We start from the raw sequence: 15,761 nt of genomic DNA on the forward strand, positions 1-15,761 counted from the left end.
AATGTCACAACTGAATCACCTAACAGCACAGGGGAAGCCACAGCTAATCCTGGAATCAACAGCAAGGTGTGGACACTTGCATTTTTATGAAAGTATGGCTTGGCTAATCACTTGCATCACAGATGAGGAATCATAACTTGAAAACTTTTCAGCTAAATAAATCCATCTCCTGAAGAGGTCACATCTTTCTCTCAGTTACCAACTCGAGATAAAAGACAAGGTTAGACACTGAGGACACTGAGAAAATACAATACTTTGGGCAAAGGTAACTAGGGTGAGGAGCCTGGACTCCCTTTTCAGAGCAGGACTCCTGACAAAAACAAAATGATTCCTCTTACAGTATTCTGTTTATGTATAATTTTTAAACTCAGGATTCAGTATAGCTATCAAAACAGATCCTAACCACTGACCAGACCTGCAAAGACAGGTATCTAGATCAAACCAGGATTATGGACAGCTGTACCGAAAGCTACAGAGTGGGAAACAGAAGGCACTGATCTATTGATCAGGCAAATTGGTAAGTCAGATTCCAGGGACTTAAAACATTCCACTAGTAATAGCATTCAATGTTACATGCATCTTGATTCCCCTCAATGTCAAGACGCTACTCACAGTTTTGTATATACTATTTATGATATCTCACCAGGTTGCCCCAGTCTAAAGCCATTAAAATCCTGATCTAAGACATGGAACCCTTGGCAAGGAGCATAATATCTGATGACATCACTGTCTACAAAACACAGGGTGACAATGAAAGCCCAAGCAGTTTGGTTTTAAGTCAATTCGTGCTGCCATAGATCATTTTCTATGAGAGAATATGTTATTTTCATAGTTGCTTTTTATATGCTAATTTTAATTTTGTTTTCTTTTTTATAATAGTGCTTCACTGTTACATAAATGCTAGTGTGGACATTCAAGAGCAAGCAAGAACACTCTGCAAACATAATCTTTTGTTGCAGAATGTCAAATATATAAACTAATAAGGACAGTAGAGATAAGCAAATAATAATAATAATTAATTGCCTATTAGAATTAAATTCTTATAATTCCCTCGGTGACACAAAAGAAACAGATTTCACAAGAAAGCTCATTAGTTCCTACTGCATTTCAAAGTTGATTTTAATTTAGATGGAAGGTCAGAACACAATGTGCATGCAGGTCTATAATTTGTTCTGCTATATGGATTAGTTTTTCAATAAGCAGATCTAGGGCAAAAAAGATACGTGTGGCTATTCATTTATGTTTGCGTTGGAAGAGAAAGGATCACAGCTCAGTGTAACAGCTGATGTTGGCTAAAAGGCTGAGTGATCCCTGACATTTATATTTATATTTATTTTATATTTCAAATTTGGTCACCGCCCATCTCATTAGGAAGTGACTCTGGGCGGTTTACATGCCATCTGTAGGAATGACAGAAGGACATGCCATCTGTAGGAAGGCTAGAAAAGAAATCCTAGACAGTAGCACCAAGTCAATCAATCAGTCCAATTTATTTTGACCAAAGATCAGAAACAAAGTAACATTTACATTCCAGTAATGTAAAAACAGCCTAAAGAGGCCCATCTGAGTGCTTTATTCAAAGCTGCAAATTAGCATAGATCACACTGAACTGGGTGGACCAACTATTTCTTACACTCTTAAAACTTTTTATTCTTTAAGCACATTCTAAATCTCTGTTATTTAATATAAGTCACACTATAGTCAACTGATTCTTTTTTTGTCTCGAACGGTTATCTTTCCACTGGATGCAAACCATATAATAGATACCTTCCTGTTTTGAAGGTAGTATTAATGTTTAATAATTTAATTTTTGATTGCCATTTTTGCTACATAACTCAGAATTCCCCACTGGGATTGTACAACCTATAAATAAGGAGTGTAAAATTTCTAACCATTAAAATGTGGGCTGAAAGGGTAACCTTTCTCATATACAAAAAAGAAAAAGAAATACAGCTATAATTTGTAAAAATGGCATGTGATTTATTTTTCCTGTCATACAGTATCTTCCATGTTATACTTAGGGCCTTTCTTTTGGAAGTAACAGGTGGGACTTCATGTACAGAGTAACCTGCTAAGCCACCAGATAAATTAAATGCTGAAAAAAATATTAAAATTGACCCCCAGCTTAAATTAATAAGCATAATCATCATACAGTCTAATGACTTCATAAAGAACCAGCCACCTCACTTTCTTGTGCCCAGTAAGTATTTTGTGATTATTGAATTGAAATACTGTAAGTATAAATAAGTTGACTGACCAATGCTCAAAAGGGAGTGCCAACTGGAAAGCAAAAGAGCTTACTACAGCTGAGGGTGTCTGGAAAGAAGGGGGGGGGGTCAGAAAAGTCAAGGTGGTGCCTTTGTGATCAAAGCCTGCTCCTTTTTACATATGTTGCACATGTAACACCCCCCCCCCCCAAACACCCTTGGGACTGCCTCAATTTCCTCAAGTGAGGCTGGCATTCCAAGCTTGCCTGTTGTGGAGGGCAAGATCCAAAGACATAAACTTTGATTGGCATGATGGCTTATCATTTTGGTTAGATATTATCATTTGATCATCATAGGACTGCCTATTTGACCTAAAGTTAAGCAATTTAAGAATCCAATCATAAATCATTTCTCAAAGACTTGGGTTATTGAATATAATAGAAATATTGCAGAAAATGTGGACACCAAGTGGTTCCGATAGCCAGCCAGCTGAGGAAACAATGGGCAACTAAGTGGTGGTGGTGGGAAACCTGGAACAGTATGGGATTTCATAGAACTGTATTACCCTTTCTTTCATCTTGCTATCTTAGTTTCTTGGCTCTTGAATGTGAATCAAGCTGAAAGCAATTAGTAACCAGCAAATTGATCTTTACCATGCAGAGCATCAGTCCAGGCACATGGAGGATACTGATCTGAATCTTTGTTTTTTGAGAGAGAGAGAATGTTCAAATAAAGTTAATTTACTATTTTTTCCAGGAAATGAGAGAAAAGACGTATGATACAAAGTTCAGTATTCTCTCTGGAATTCAACCCTGAAACTTTGAACCATCCTTGTAGACAGAATACAGTAGATGCCGGTTGAATTCAAATGGGCAGATCAGCTTTTTAAACATGCAGTATTTGCTTTTCAATGGTATCCTCTGAATCAGCATTTTTGATGAAAATGATTATTTTGGTTTAAGGTCTTCACTTTTTCTACTAAAAACTAGAACCTTTAATTATTTTTAAGGCACAAACCTATGAACAGGCAATATTAATTTGATCCACTGCTGTTTTATCTCTCTTAAAACAGTCAACATAATGTACATATAGGCAGATAATGACTCACACAGAAGGCATGCAAAATTACTGCTCCATGCCGCCGATCTTCATTTGTAAAGATGTCATCAGGGAATTCATGGAGAGCTGAGAAGGAAAAAGAAAAAAGATCAAAGCATTGGAAACATTTGTATTGTAGTAAAGATATATTAATTAAACAAATCAAGTGCTTTTGTAGACTGGCAATCCTTATATGTTCCTCTGCCATGGAAACTGTCCTACAATACCTGTTATTACCAAACTACTTCACTTGGCCATTTTATATCAAACTGTAAATATGTATAATGAAATTTGATGTTACAGTAACCAGGCTTGACAGACCCATCAAATTCTTAAAACAATACAATCCGTAATAACGTTGGTCATAATTTAGAAGCCCAATTTAAAAATTCTTGATTAAAATGAGACAATGGCAATACAGACTTGGGAGTTTTATAATCTCTACAGTTCAGATTCTTTGCTGATTTTAGCAGTTTGGAGCAAGTCCCAAATAGCTGGATTTACTTAGTTTTTATGCCGGTCTATGATCATAATAGAGATTTGATTTGATTAGTTTTAAATCTGTGCTAATGAGTACAGATAGAGTATGTGTATATTAACTGGGAAACAGTGATGGTGACTGTAATGTGGATGGGGCTGGATTCATTATCTTCCCACTACCATTGCATATTAATTGTGGGAAAGATCTCTGTTTATAATGTAACTATGTTTCTTATTAATGGCACCTTTGCTGCTGGACTACAATGTTTAGACAGTGATTAAGATTTTAAGAATATATGGAAGCACATGCCTGCTTAAAGGAAAAGCCAACTGAATCAGTTCCCACAATGGCAAACTAGCTGCTTATTTGGAAACCAATAGATAAAATTTAAGTCCAATACGATTGGAGCGCTGATGCTGCTTAGCAACTAACATACAGAGTCATTTTGTCAGCAGGAATGCAAGCAAATGAAGCTCTCAGTCTGAACTGGTCAATACAAGGCATTCTCCACCTTTCACACCTTGAATGTGAAGCCCCAGGTCAAGCCCTTCTTTTGTCCAGTGATATCTACTGCTGAAAAAGGTGTAGTTTCTCTCTATTAATTGGTCCCTTCAAAGCAGCAACATCTAAGCACATGCTGTAGAAATAAATCCATCAAGGAACCTAGGCTTTTGAAACATTTTTATGTCATTTCCCAGTTTCTTACTTCAAGACAAAGCCTTCCTCTCTCAAACAGCAGAGGACCTTCCCAAGGGGTGCAGGGATATGCATATTGGGGTGGAAGCAGAGATACGTTTGATTCCAGGATAACAGTCTTTGATCACAAGAGGTGTTTTGATCCTGAACTAGCTGTCTTTTAACTCAGAAACACAAACACAGAAGAAGCATCTTGCTGCATAGGGCCAAAAGACCCAGCCAAACCTGTTTCCAACAATGAACATGAAGCACCCTCTAGAAAGATTACAAGGCAAACATGAATGTAGCAATCCCCTTCTTTCTCTCATCTCAGCATCTCAGAAGTAAACTCATCCTGGTGATATTAAGAATTTTCACTCTAACAACAAATTCAGATGCTGGGTTCTGACAGAAATGGTGGCAAAACAGGTTTGTTAAGTAAGAAAGAGGTAACAGCATGTTGGGAGGAGACCTGAAGGTTGCTGTAAACTTGTAGGCCACACATGGCCTTCCAACTCATTTTCCACAGCCTACATACGTTTGATTCATTCATACCACTCCATCTCCAACAGCAGGCATGAGCTTACTCCCTCACTCTCAGTACTTCATTCACAGCCTTTCCATCCAAGAAAGTTTGAGGTTTTCTGTGGGAAATGGGTGTGCAGGTGAGCAGAAGTTGTGAACACAGGTAGGCATCACCTCCTTTCCTCCCCCTGGATCTGCCTTTCTCCAATTCAGCTAGAAGAAGGCACTAGGACAGAACAGGCGAGAAAAGCAACAAGCCAGACTGCTCTGCTTTATACCCAGCCCCCAGGCTGATGAAGACCAGTTCAGCAGTAGAAGGAGAGAGAAGTCAGTTGCCACCACAACAGTATTCTGCTCCTTCTGTTGAAGGAGAAGTAGCGGTCCTCTGAGAAAGGCAGAATTAGTAATAGCAACTTCTCTGCTACCATAAAGAAGGAGCAAAATGAAGCCACAATTAGGCTGCCTTGGTTGAAGCAGCGCTCCAATGCTGGGTTTCCAGTGGCATGTCCAAGTATGGTAAATATGAGTTGCAAGGGTTGCATGCATCTCTTTGGATCCTCTACCACCTCCTCCTTGGGAAGGACAGGGGGGAGGTGGAGCAAAGAGTGCCACTTTTTGGTTCCCCACTGCATACATTTCACACTTGAGATTTGGGAGGAAATACAGCTATAATGTGAAGGAGTCCTACCCTCCCCCCAAAAAAGGGGGAAAAACCCCAAGGAAATTTGTAGCACTATCCTAAACAGCCTTCCCACACCAAGCCCAAGCCCATGGGAGAAGTGACCTGGAAGCCTGTATTAGTGAAAGGTCTGATGTGGCTCAGGTGCTTTTTTTGGGAGAGGGAAAATGGGCAGGTTATTCCTGCAAGGCAAATGCTGGAAAGAGCTTCACTGGGGCTAAGGAGGCAGAAGCAATGAGTTGCAATAACCCTGTCAAAAGATGGGGGTGGGATGCACTTTTGCCTCCAATAGCAAAAGGCATGGAGGTTTGACTGGAGGCAGGTGATGGGCAGGAATGAATGTGCTTTCCTGCCAGCATTTTGGCGTAGGGCAGGTCAAGAAACAGGCATGGCAGGGATTCCAAGAATGCTCTTTATTGTAGTAGTCTAGACTAACAAAATCTTGAAAGTCTGTCCAAGTTTCTCTTTGTCCCATCTGATACTAAACAATATCAAGGTGGGGTTACTTACGATTTCTTTCTCACCCCTCCTTCTTTCTCAGGTCTGGGTAATCTTTTCTGCAGGTCCTCCCTTATTGTTCATTCCTTCCCTATCCCCAAGCCAGCTCTAAATCTGTTTACACTTCCTTGGAGACAGAAGCTTCCCTTGGAAAGATGGTCTATCTCCAGCAGACAGCTTCTGGCCCTCCAATGGTGCTGAGCTACAATGCCCCACATCCCTTGCCTTTGACTAGACTGCCTGGGGTTTATGGAGTTGCACTTCAGCAACCTCTGTACAGCTACAGATTAAGATTAGAATATCATGATTAAAAGTAACTTTTGTAGCCATGCATGTAAAGTCTTCAGTGTTACAATGAAGTAGTCCTCAAGCTGTCCATCTTACAATTTGAGTTTGAGACTCCTGCCCCAAATTACACCAAATGAAGCAAAGGGAACATCACACTTCTTCCAATAGAGCCCAAGGAGGGCTGCATCTATCATTGCTGTCAGTGTGAGAAATAACTCTGAGAAATAACTCTTATACTGGTGGAGCTCCTCATAGATTATTCATGACTGCCCAGCCATTCTAGAGCACTCTTATTGGAGGTGAAGACATTGTGTGACAGGTCCTGCTTATCGTGGCTCATAGTTATTTATAGATATGCTATGAGTTTGTCTCATCCTTTCTAAAAGCCATTCCCACAGCCTTTGCATCTTGTGACAAGTGAATTCCATAAATACATGTGAAGAAAGATTTTTTTTGTCTATTACTATTACATTTGTAGTATTATAAGTGAAGGAGGAGATGTTTTATCTACTCTTTCTGTGCCATTTCTAATTTTAGAAACTATTAACATGCTGTTGAATTACAGAGACTCAAAACACTTGTACCTTGCTTTAAATACAGAATAAATCAAAGGCTTAGGAGAACTGAAAGGCATGCCTATAATCCCCTCATTAATCCAAGGCTCTCGGTATGACTGATTTATCTGTAATAAAAGCAGCATTCACCCCACACAATTTCTACAAGGTTGTACCTACAGCAAATAGGCAAAGTGTGGGCAGGATGGGTACACATCTTTAAATACTTGTGTAGGTGCATTTAGAAATTCCAGTTGAACAAAGATATCTCGCCCTCCCTCCCCCCTCTCAGCTTCATCACAGCCAAATGGATGGTCAAAGGATCTGTGGCAAGATTAAGCACCCCAGCATGTGAATTTTGAGCAAATAGTAGCAACAGGCTACTACAAAAACACAAGTCCACCAGGTTCAACCCTCACTGCTACTGCACCTAGTCACACACACAAAAAAAAGGATGGCAAAACTTAGCATTTCCCTTCCTAGCATCCAAGTGTTAAATACAAGTACATCATTTAGCAAAACCACTGTACACAAGACTCTTAGCAGACCAGAGCTGTTAAATTGTACTTCTGGGGGTATACTACAATGTATACTACAATTATACTTTCAGTATAATCTTTCAGCATTTGAAAAAAAAAATACTAATAATTACAGTTGTTAAGCCTTGGGGGTGCAAATCCATAGACAAAGGAAACAACTGAAGTTACAGTGCCATAGTTAGTCATCAGTTGGACCGGTGGTTTTTGTCTGAATATACACTAGTCAGTAAAAACCAAGAAAAGGCTCTCCATATTTTCCATAGATCATTAGAAACCAAGCTATTACAAGCGGATTGTTACTAAAAAATGATACCATGTCCTCCATATTCCCTGCTCTAGGAATGATCTCATTCATTACATATTTTTGGTAGGTTTTGCTTTTCTCAACACAACGAGTTATACCAATTTAGAAACCCATTTTTCTCTTTTTAGTATTTGGGCTTTCATGGTTTTACAACATGTTCAATTCAAAGAAAAAGTGCTTAAACTAAGCATTCTTCAAAAACCAATCTCCATCTCCTTTTTGTTAAGGATGGCAAATTGTCCAGTTACTATTAAAGTATTTAAGGCAAAGCTGGCTCCCAAACTGTTTTACAGAGTCCTAACATGGATCTCTGATAATTCCTCGTTGGAACTGCTATATAATTTTATGATATGTAATGCATTAAGTGACAATAGAAAAATGTGAGGAAAAAGAATGATGACTTGTAGGAGTCTCTTAGAAGTGGGTTCTTAGCAGAAGCCAGGAGAGTCAGGTTTAGATTTTGCCTTCATGCACATTCATGTAGGTTCTGATGTGAAGGAACATCAAAGTAGATGTGGGCCAGTCAGGGTGCTTTTGAAGATGTTGAAGGGCTGGGGGACGAAATGTTCCTCTCTCACACTTGCATATCAATTTCTTCTCACTGCATCCAACAAACATGGAGGGATATGCAAGTGTGGAAGACTAGGAAAAGATACAGTCAGGTCCAGAAATATTGGGACATCGACACAATTCTAACATCTTTGGCTCTATACACCACCACAATGGATTTGGAATGAAACAAACACAATGTGCGTTAACTGCAGACTGTCAGCTTTAATTTGAGGGTATGTACATCCAACTCAGGTGAACGGTGTAGGAATTACAACAGTTTGCATATGTGCCTCCCACTTGTTAAGGGACCAAAAGTAATGGGACAGAATAATAATCATACATCAAACTTTCCCTTTTTAATACTTGGTTGCAAATCCGTTGCAGTCAATCACAGCCTGAAGCCTGGAACACATAGACATCACCAGACGCTGGGTTTCATCCCTGGTGATGCTCTGCCAGGCCTCTACTGCAACTGTCTTCAGTTCCTGCTTGTTCTTGGGGCATTTTCCCTTCAGTTTTGTCTTCAGCAAGTGAAATGCATGCTCAATGGGATTCAGGTCAGGTGATTGACTTGGCCATTGCATAACATTCCACTTCTGTCCCTTCAAAAACTCTTTGGTTGCTTTTGTAGTATGCTTTGGGTCATTGTCCATCTGTACTGTGAAGCGCCGTCCAATGAGTTCTGCAGCATTTGGCTGAATGTGAGCAGATAATATTGCCCGAAACACTGCAGAATTCATCCTGCTGCTTTTGCCAGCAGTTACATCATCAATAAATACAAGAGAACCAGTTCCATTGGCAGCCATACATGCCCACGCCATGACACTACCACCACCATGCTTCACTGATGAGGTGGTATGCTTAGGATCATGAGCAGTTCCTTTCCTTCTCCATACTCTTCTCTTCCCATCACTCTGGTACAAGTTGATCTTGGTCTCATCTGTCCATAGGATGTTGTTCCAGAACTGTGAAGGCTTTTTTAGATGTCGTTTGGCAAACTCTAATCTGGCCTTCCTGTTTTTGAGGCTCACCAATGGTTTACATCTTGTGGTGAACCCTCTGTATTCACTCTGGTGAAGTCGTCTTTTGATTGTTGACTTTGACATACATACACCTACCTCCTGGAGAGTGTTCTTGATCTGGCCAACTGTTGTGAAGGGTGTTTTCTTCACCAGGGAAAGGATTCTTCGGTCATCCACCACAGTTGTTTTCCGTTGTCTCCTGGGTCTTTTGGTGTTGCTGAGCTCACTGGTGCGTTCCTTCTTTTTGAGAATGTTCCAAACAGTTGTTTTGGCCACGCCTAATGTTCTTGCTATCTCTCTGATGGGTTTGTTTTGTTTCTTCAGCCTAATGATGGCTTGCTTCACTGATAGTGACAGCTCTTTGGATCTCATCTTGAGAGTTGACAGCAACATATTCCAAATGCAAATAGCACACTTGAAATGAACTCTGGGCCTTTTATCTGCACATTGTAATTGGGGTACTGAGGGAATATCACACACCTGGCCATGGAACAGCTGAGAAGCCACTTGTCCCATTACTTTTGGTCCCTTAACAAGTGGGAGGCACATATGCAAACTGTTGTAATTCCTACACCGTTCACCTGAGTTGGATGTACATACCCTCAAATTAAAGCTGACACTCTGCAGTTAAGGCACATTGTGTTTGTTTCATTCCGAATCCATTGTGGTGGTGTATAGAGCCAAAGATGTTAGAATTGTGTCGATGTCCCAATATTTCTGGACCTGACTGTAACTGTCTCTATTCTTGCTGCAGAGTACATCATGAGAAATGCCAGGCTGGAAGAATCACAAGCCGGAATTAAGATTGCAGGGAGAATCATCAATAACCTCAGATATGCAGATGATACCACCCTAATGGCAGAAAGTGAAGAAGAACTAAAGAGCCTCTTGATGAGGGTGAAAGAGGAGAGTGTGAAAGCTGGCTTGAAACTCAACATTAAAAAAACTAAGATCATGGCATCTGGACCCATCAATTCCTGGCAAATAGACGGGGTAGAAATGGAAGCAGTAACAGACTTCATTTATTTGGGCTCCAAGATCACCGCAGATGGAGACTGCAGCCATGAAATTAAAAGACGCTTGCGGAAAGCTATGGCAAACCTAGATAGCATATTAAAAAGCAGAGACGTCACCTTGCCGACAAAGATCCGCATAGTCAAAGCTATGGTTTTTCCAGTAGTAATGTATGGCTGTGAGAGCTGGACCATAAAGAAGGCTGAGCGCCGAAGAATTGATGCCTTTGAACTGTGGTGCTGGAGAAGACTCTTAAGAGTCCCCTGGACTGCTAGGAGGTCAAACCAGTCAATCTTAAAGGAAATCAACCCTGATTGCTCATTGGAAGGATTGATAATGAAGCTCAAGCTCAGATACTTTGGTCACCTAATGCAAAGAGAGGAGTCTTTGGAAAAGACCCTGATGCTGGGAAAGATTGAAGGCAAAAGGAGAAGAGGACGGCAGAGGATGAGATGGTTAGATAGCATCACTGAAGCAATGACCATGAAACTGAGCAAACTCAGGGAGGCAGTGAAGGACAGGAAGGCCTGGCGCAATATGGTTCATGGGGTCACGAAGAGTCGGACATGACTTAATGACTGAACAACAATTCTTGCTGATGGTATTCCTCATGTTGTTTTCTTGCCTTTGGATATAGCTTATTTTGACTTTCAGAATACTGTCGTCAAGACCCCCAAGATTACTGAGAAAAACTTGCCATCATGGAATAAAAAGAGAGCCCCTCTTATGGATCAGTATTAGCTAAAAAAAAACAACCCAAAAGTCAGAAAATATAGGTAACGGGACAGCTCACATGGTGGAATTATATAAATTATGATGTCTCTCAAAGATCTACATATATTGAACTGCTGCATTTTATTAAGGCTGTGCAGTGACTACTACCCATTCCAGATTGGTCTGAGAGTAGTCTGTTCCAGCTTGTTCTGGAGTGTGATTCAGAAAAATAGTCCATCACCTTCCCATTATCTAGTTTGAGAAAGAACATTAGCATCTAATTTACTTTTAATTTTGCATCTTATGGGATAAAAATTGCAGATAATTTAGAGCAGTTTGTGGGGGTAATGTGTCAGATTTCATTAACAGGGTTTTCAAAGCTGATTCTTAAAAGTGATCATAACTTTTTGCTTTTCATCAGAACAGGATGAAATTTATAGGAAAGCGTAGCACATTATGAGAGGATAGAGAAATCGGTTTTAGGGTTTCTGAAGTATGTTTCTTTTCCCTTGTTGTTTTTAAAGTGACTATAACTTTTTTTTCTTTGCCTTAAGGCCAAATGTGGTGAAATTTACTGTAAAAATAGCTCATATCAGTGGAATATCTAGGGCTAATTTCAAGCAGAGAGTTGAGAGGTTTTCAGGCAAGACTTAGAAAGAAAGAATGCCCTTTCTGAAGGCAGTACAGTTATTGTTGTGATTTGAGATACAAGATGAAGTTATTGATGTATGTGTGGTACACATTTGTAATAAGTTAGTAATCTTCATACAATTAAACTTCTTTAATTGGGTGATATATCTCCAAATACATTAAGGAAAAAGTATTAAAAGTGTATGAGTCAGTTCATGTCACCAGCATGTGGATGTATGACTACATGACTCCCTTATGAAGGCAACCTTCATGTGAAGTGTTGCCGCCTTACGTGTGCAGTCTATAGACATCATAGTAGTCTTTACAATGGCAGTGGAAAAAAATAGAATTCCTACCAAGACAAAAAATTCAGCAAACATATGCCCCCCAGTCACATGAAAATACTGGTTCATATAGTATGGCCTAACTGTAAGCCCAACAGCACGTCTGTGCACATCTAAGTAACTATATTTGGATATTCTGGGTCATTTCCCTTGAATTCAGCACAGAGCACTCATACACTTTTAATACTTTTTCCTTAATGTATTCATGCTGTATGTATATATAGTAATTAGCAGAAAATGAAGCTGAGGATTCAGTTCTCATGAATATATAGTATAGCAGTTATATACATGTAGATACAGGTAATCTGTTTCACAAAGCAGCTTTTACATTTAATAGCTAGTCACTGAGATACCTAGGGCACTTTGCAAAACATGGTAACACAATTCTAAGGATAAAAGCCTGGGAAACAGTGAAGTATTAAACCAAGTATCTTTCTACCAAGATTTCTCCACCATTGCAAGATGCCGTGATTTGGGGCCACCAATCACTGTCTGACTGCAAGGGTCTCTCTAAGACAGTGATGGTGAACCTTTTGGGCTTGGCATGTCAAAAATTTGGAAAATGCCTACCTTGACTCTGCTGGCATGTCACCCCAGCCCCCCCCCCGAACAAAAGAGAAACAATTCTTTACACATTCATTCTTTAAAAAAAATACAGTCCAATCGTGTGGTGCTATGTATTATATAAAGAAGTGTCAAATAATTACAAAAATGAAATATGAGTAAAACAAACTCAGTTTATTTGGTAACTCAAACAGGGAGAAGAGTTGTTATTGGGTGTTGGTGAATGCTGGTATGTCACCCAAAACATGGTGTGTCACCTTTGCCATCACTGCTCTAAGACAACCCAGTCCTCCCTCCCTCCCTCCCTCCCTCCCTCCCTCCCTCCCTTCCTTCCCCTTTCACTGTTGCATTTGACATAAACAAAAAAACACCATTTTGCCTGCCTACCCACATCCCTCCCTCCCTCTGGCATAATTACTGTGGCACCACCATTTACAGAATATTGGAAATCTAGAACAACAAATTGAAACTGGGCGTAGATTCACAGGTTTCAGATTGGGACAAATCTGTCCATTCCACCTTGTGTCCTAGACAATCTGTCCAAAATTGTACTGATACATCTCAGAATCTGGGCTACATCCAAATATGGTGCATAACACTATTTTTTTAACTTGTTCATAAATTATGTGAAGTTTGACATGATGAGCAATATGTCAATTTATTGATAATTATCAAATTATTTAAGGGGACTGGAACAACAACAACAAAAAGACAAGGGAGAAATCCCCAAAGCTATCTTCAGGTAGGAAGACTGGCATTAAAGAGGTAAATGCAGTTAATGTAAACAGGCATATGGCAATGCACTTTGGGTTATACATTTGGGTTAACTTCACATTTATGCTGATGGATTCTAAGATGACAGTGACTGATGAGGAATGAAAACCTGGGGTTATGAGAAAATTCCTATTTGTCATTGCATTTTGAATGTTGATATTTTTTGTGAAAGAATAAAATGGGATTATACTAAAGCGATCTGCAATTTTAAAAGACTCAGTCTATCATAATTCATTTAGCGAATGTTTTTTAAACATTACACAATATACAGTAACTCTTTAAAATAATCTACGAGAAAGCAAAGCATAATGGAATGAAATTTCAATAAATTTTGGGCAATCCTATTGGCTTTCCAGACTGTCTGCTGGAACTGGTTACAGGAAATAGTAAATCAGTTGGGATTTTCATGTCTAGAATAATTGCATCTTTATTGCTGAAGATGAAATATTTACTGGACATGCAACAGCAAGATTACTGAAAGGTGTGTAGTGTTGCTGTAGTTTATCAAGGAAGGTAGCATCATCCTGGGAAGACATTTTATACATACAGTACTGAGTAGGGCTGTCACAACTTTATCAAAAAATGCCTGACCACTCAACCTACTACAACACAACCAACGTGAGTTATGAAAAGGATAACACTGCCATACGTCAGAAGCGTCTCAGAAACAGCCAACAGAGTATTACAACCACATGGCATCTCTGTAATACAGAAACCAACGAAAGCCCTCTTACATCTTAAGTAAACCAAAAGACCCAGTAGCCCAAGAAGAAAAAACAGGAGTCATCTACAACATACAGTGTAAGGACTACAACAGCCACTATGTAGAACAGACAGGCAGAAGGCTAGCAGAGCGCATCCATGAACACCAACTAGCTGTCAGAAGACATGATGAAAACTCCTTAATCTCACAACACCAGATCCAACGACAGATCCAACCATAGTTTCAGCTGGGAAACTGTCAGCATCTTAGACCAAGCTAAATCCAAAAATGTGAGGGAATTCCTGGAAGCCTGGTATTCAGACAAGGCAGCCATCGATAGGCATATAGAGATAAACAACATCTACACACAATTCAAAAGAGGCAATAAAAAGGAAATAAAAGACCAGAATACCTCCTCGCCAGCAATCATCCCCCAGATAAGCAGAGGCTTATACAAAGATTATCACCAGACAATCAAGCAGTAAACAATACCCTAATCAAAGAACTACCAGGAGAAAAAAACACACACACACAAACACACACCCCCACCAACACTGGCAGGGCAGGCCACTGTATATAAACAGAGAGCAAACCTCACTCCATTCTAGCACTGAAGATGTTACCTAACCGGGTAACAAAATGTTTGCAAGAAAATAATCAAGCTCAGAGAACCCCAAGGACTCCACATCAACAGTATAATACAGATAGACATTCAAAAAAATTATCAAAAACCTTTCTTCCAGCTAAAGATGATGGGAACTGCAATTCAACATATTTGGAAACCATTACACTGGGGAAACTAATGTATATGGATTATTCATCCTGTTATCAGCTTCTTACATTGTTTGCACATGTGCAGGTGATTAAGGAAGGGGTGGAAAGAGAAAAAATAAGCTCCTTTGAACACTATTGACTTGATATTCTCATGATAAATTCAAATGTTTAAATTATAAAGAATTGGCAGAAGTAATCACATTGACAGTCCTTCTTACATGATTTTGTGGCTTCTATGTCACCTGAGATGTGTGAGTAAAGGGACACACCTCGGTGCTGGCAACAGTTCCCATGATGCTTCAGTAACACATAAAATATGGATACCCATTGATATGTACATGAAAGTGCCTTTGATCAGGCTGGTCTTTCATATGCCTTTTTCTAAAATGCTATTAACATACTCTCTTTGATAATAAATAGCTGTTCTATAGGATGAGTTCCAAGATCAGACTATGTTTTAAAACTTGATTAACAAGGAAGGCTGCTAAGCCCTTCATATAAATCCAAGTGAGTGGAAGGTTTTCATCTTGGCTAATTAAAAAGGCAAGACCATAAATCTGAAAGTAAGGCTTACAGAAGGGCAAATGATGTCAGTTTTATACAGAGGAGACATGGATGAAACCACTGTAAGGAAAAAAATATTAAAAGGGATATTTTTGTGAGATTGCTAATAGTGGTAATGTACAAGAAGTCAGCATCACTATCTATGTGATTGCAGGATATCTTTGACAGAAGGAAGAAGCTGACTGGCACAGTACTGATTGCATGTAATAAAGATGCAGAGCCTGCCCCACCCTCCCTCTCATGCAATGTTTCTAACCC

At 39.5% G+C, this 15,761-nt stretch overlaps 1 protein-coding gene across 2 annotated transcripts in view; it reads right to left on the bottom strand.

The window, feature by feature from the left end:
• The window catches only part of SLC24A3 (solute carrier family 24 member 3), a 199,601-nt gene that overhangs the window by 68,278 nt on the left and 115,562 nt on the right, over positions 1 to 15,761 (bottom strand). For both annotated transcript variants that reach the window (XM_088131436.1, XM_088131435.1), the window contains exon 3: positions 3,316 to 3,392. In XM_088131436.1, coding sequence (XP_087987562.1) covers positions 3,316 to 3,392 — 77 coding nt within the window. The remainder of the gene's footprint in view (positions 1 to 3,315; positions 3,393 to 15,761) is intronic.

The sequence above is a fragment of the Python bivittatus genome, unplaced genomic scaffold, assembly GCF_059951505.1.
Source record: "Python bivittatus isolate LINGU-HERP-01145 unplaced genomic scaffold, Pbiv_v1 ctg000960_np1212, whole genome shotgun sequence".
Taxonomy (NCBI): Eukaryota; Metazoa; Chordata; class Lepidosauria; order Squamata; family Pythonidae; genus Python; species Python bivittatus.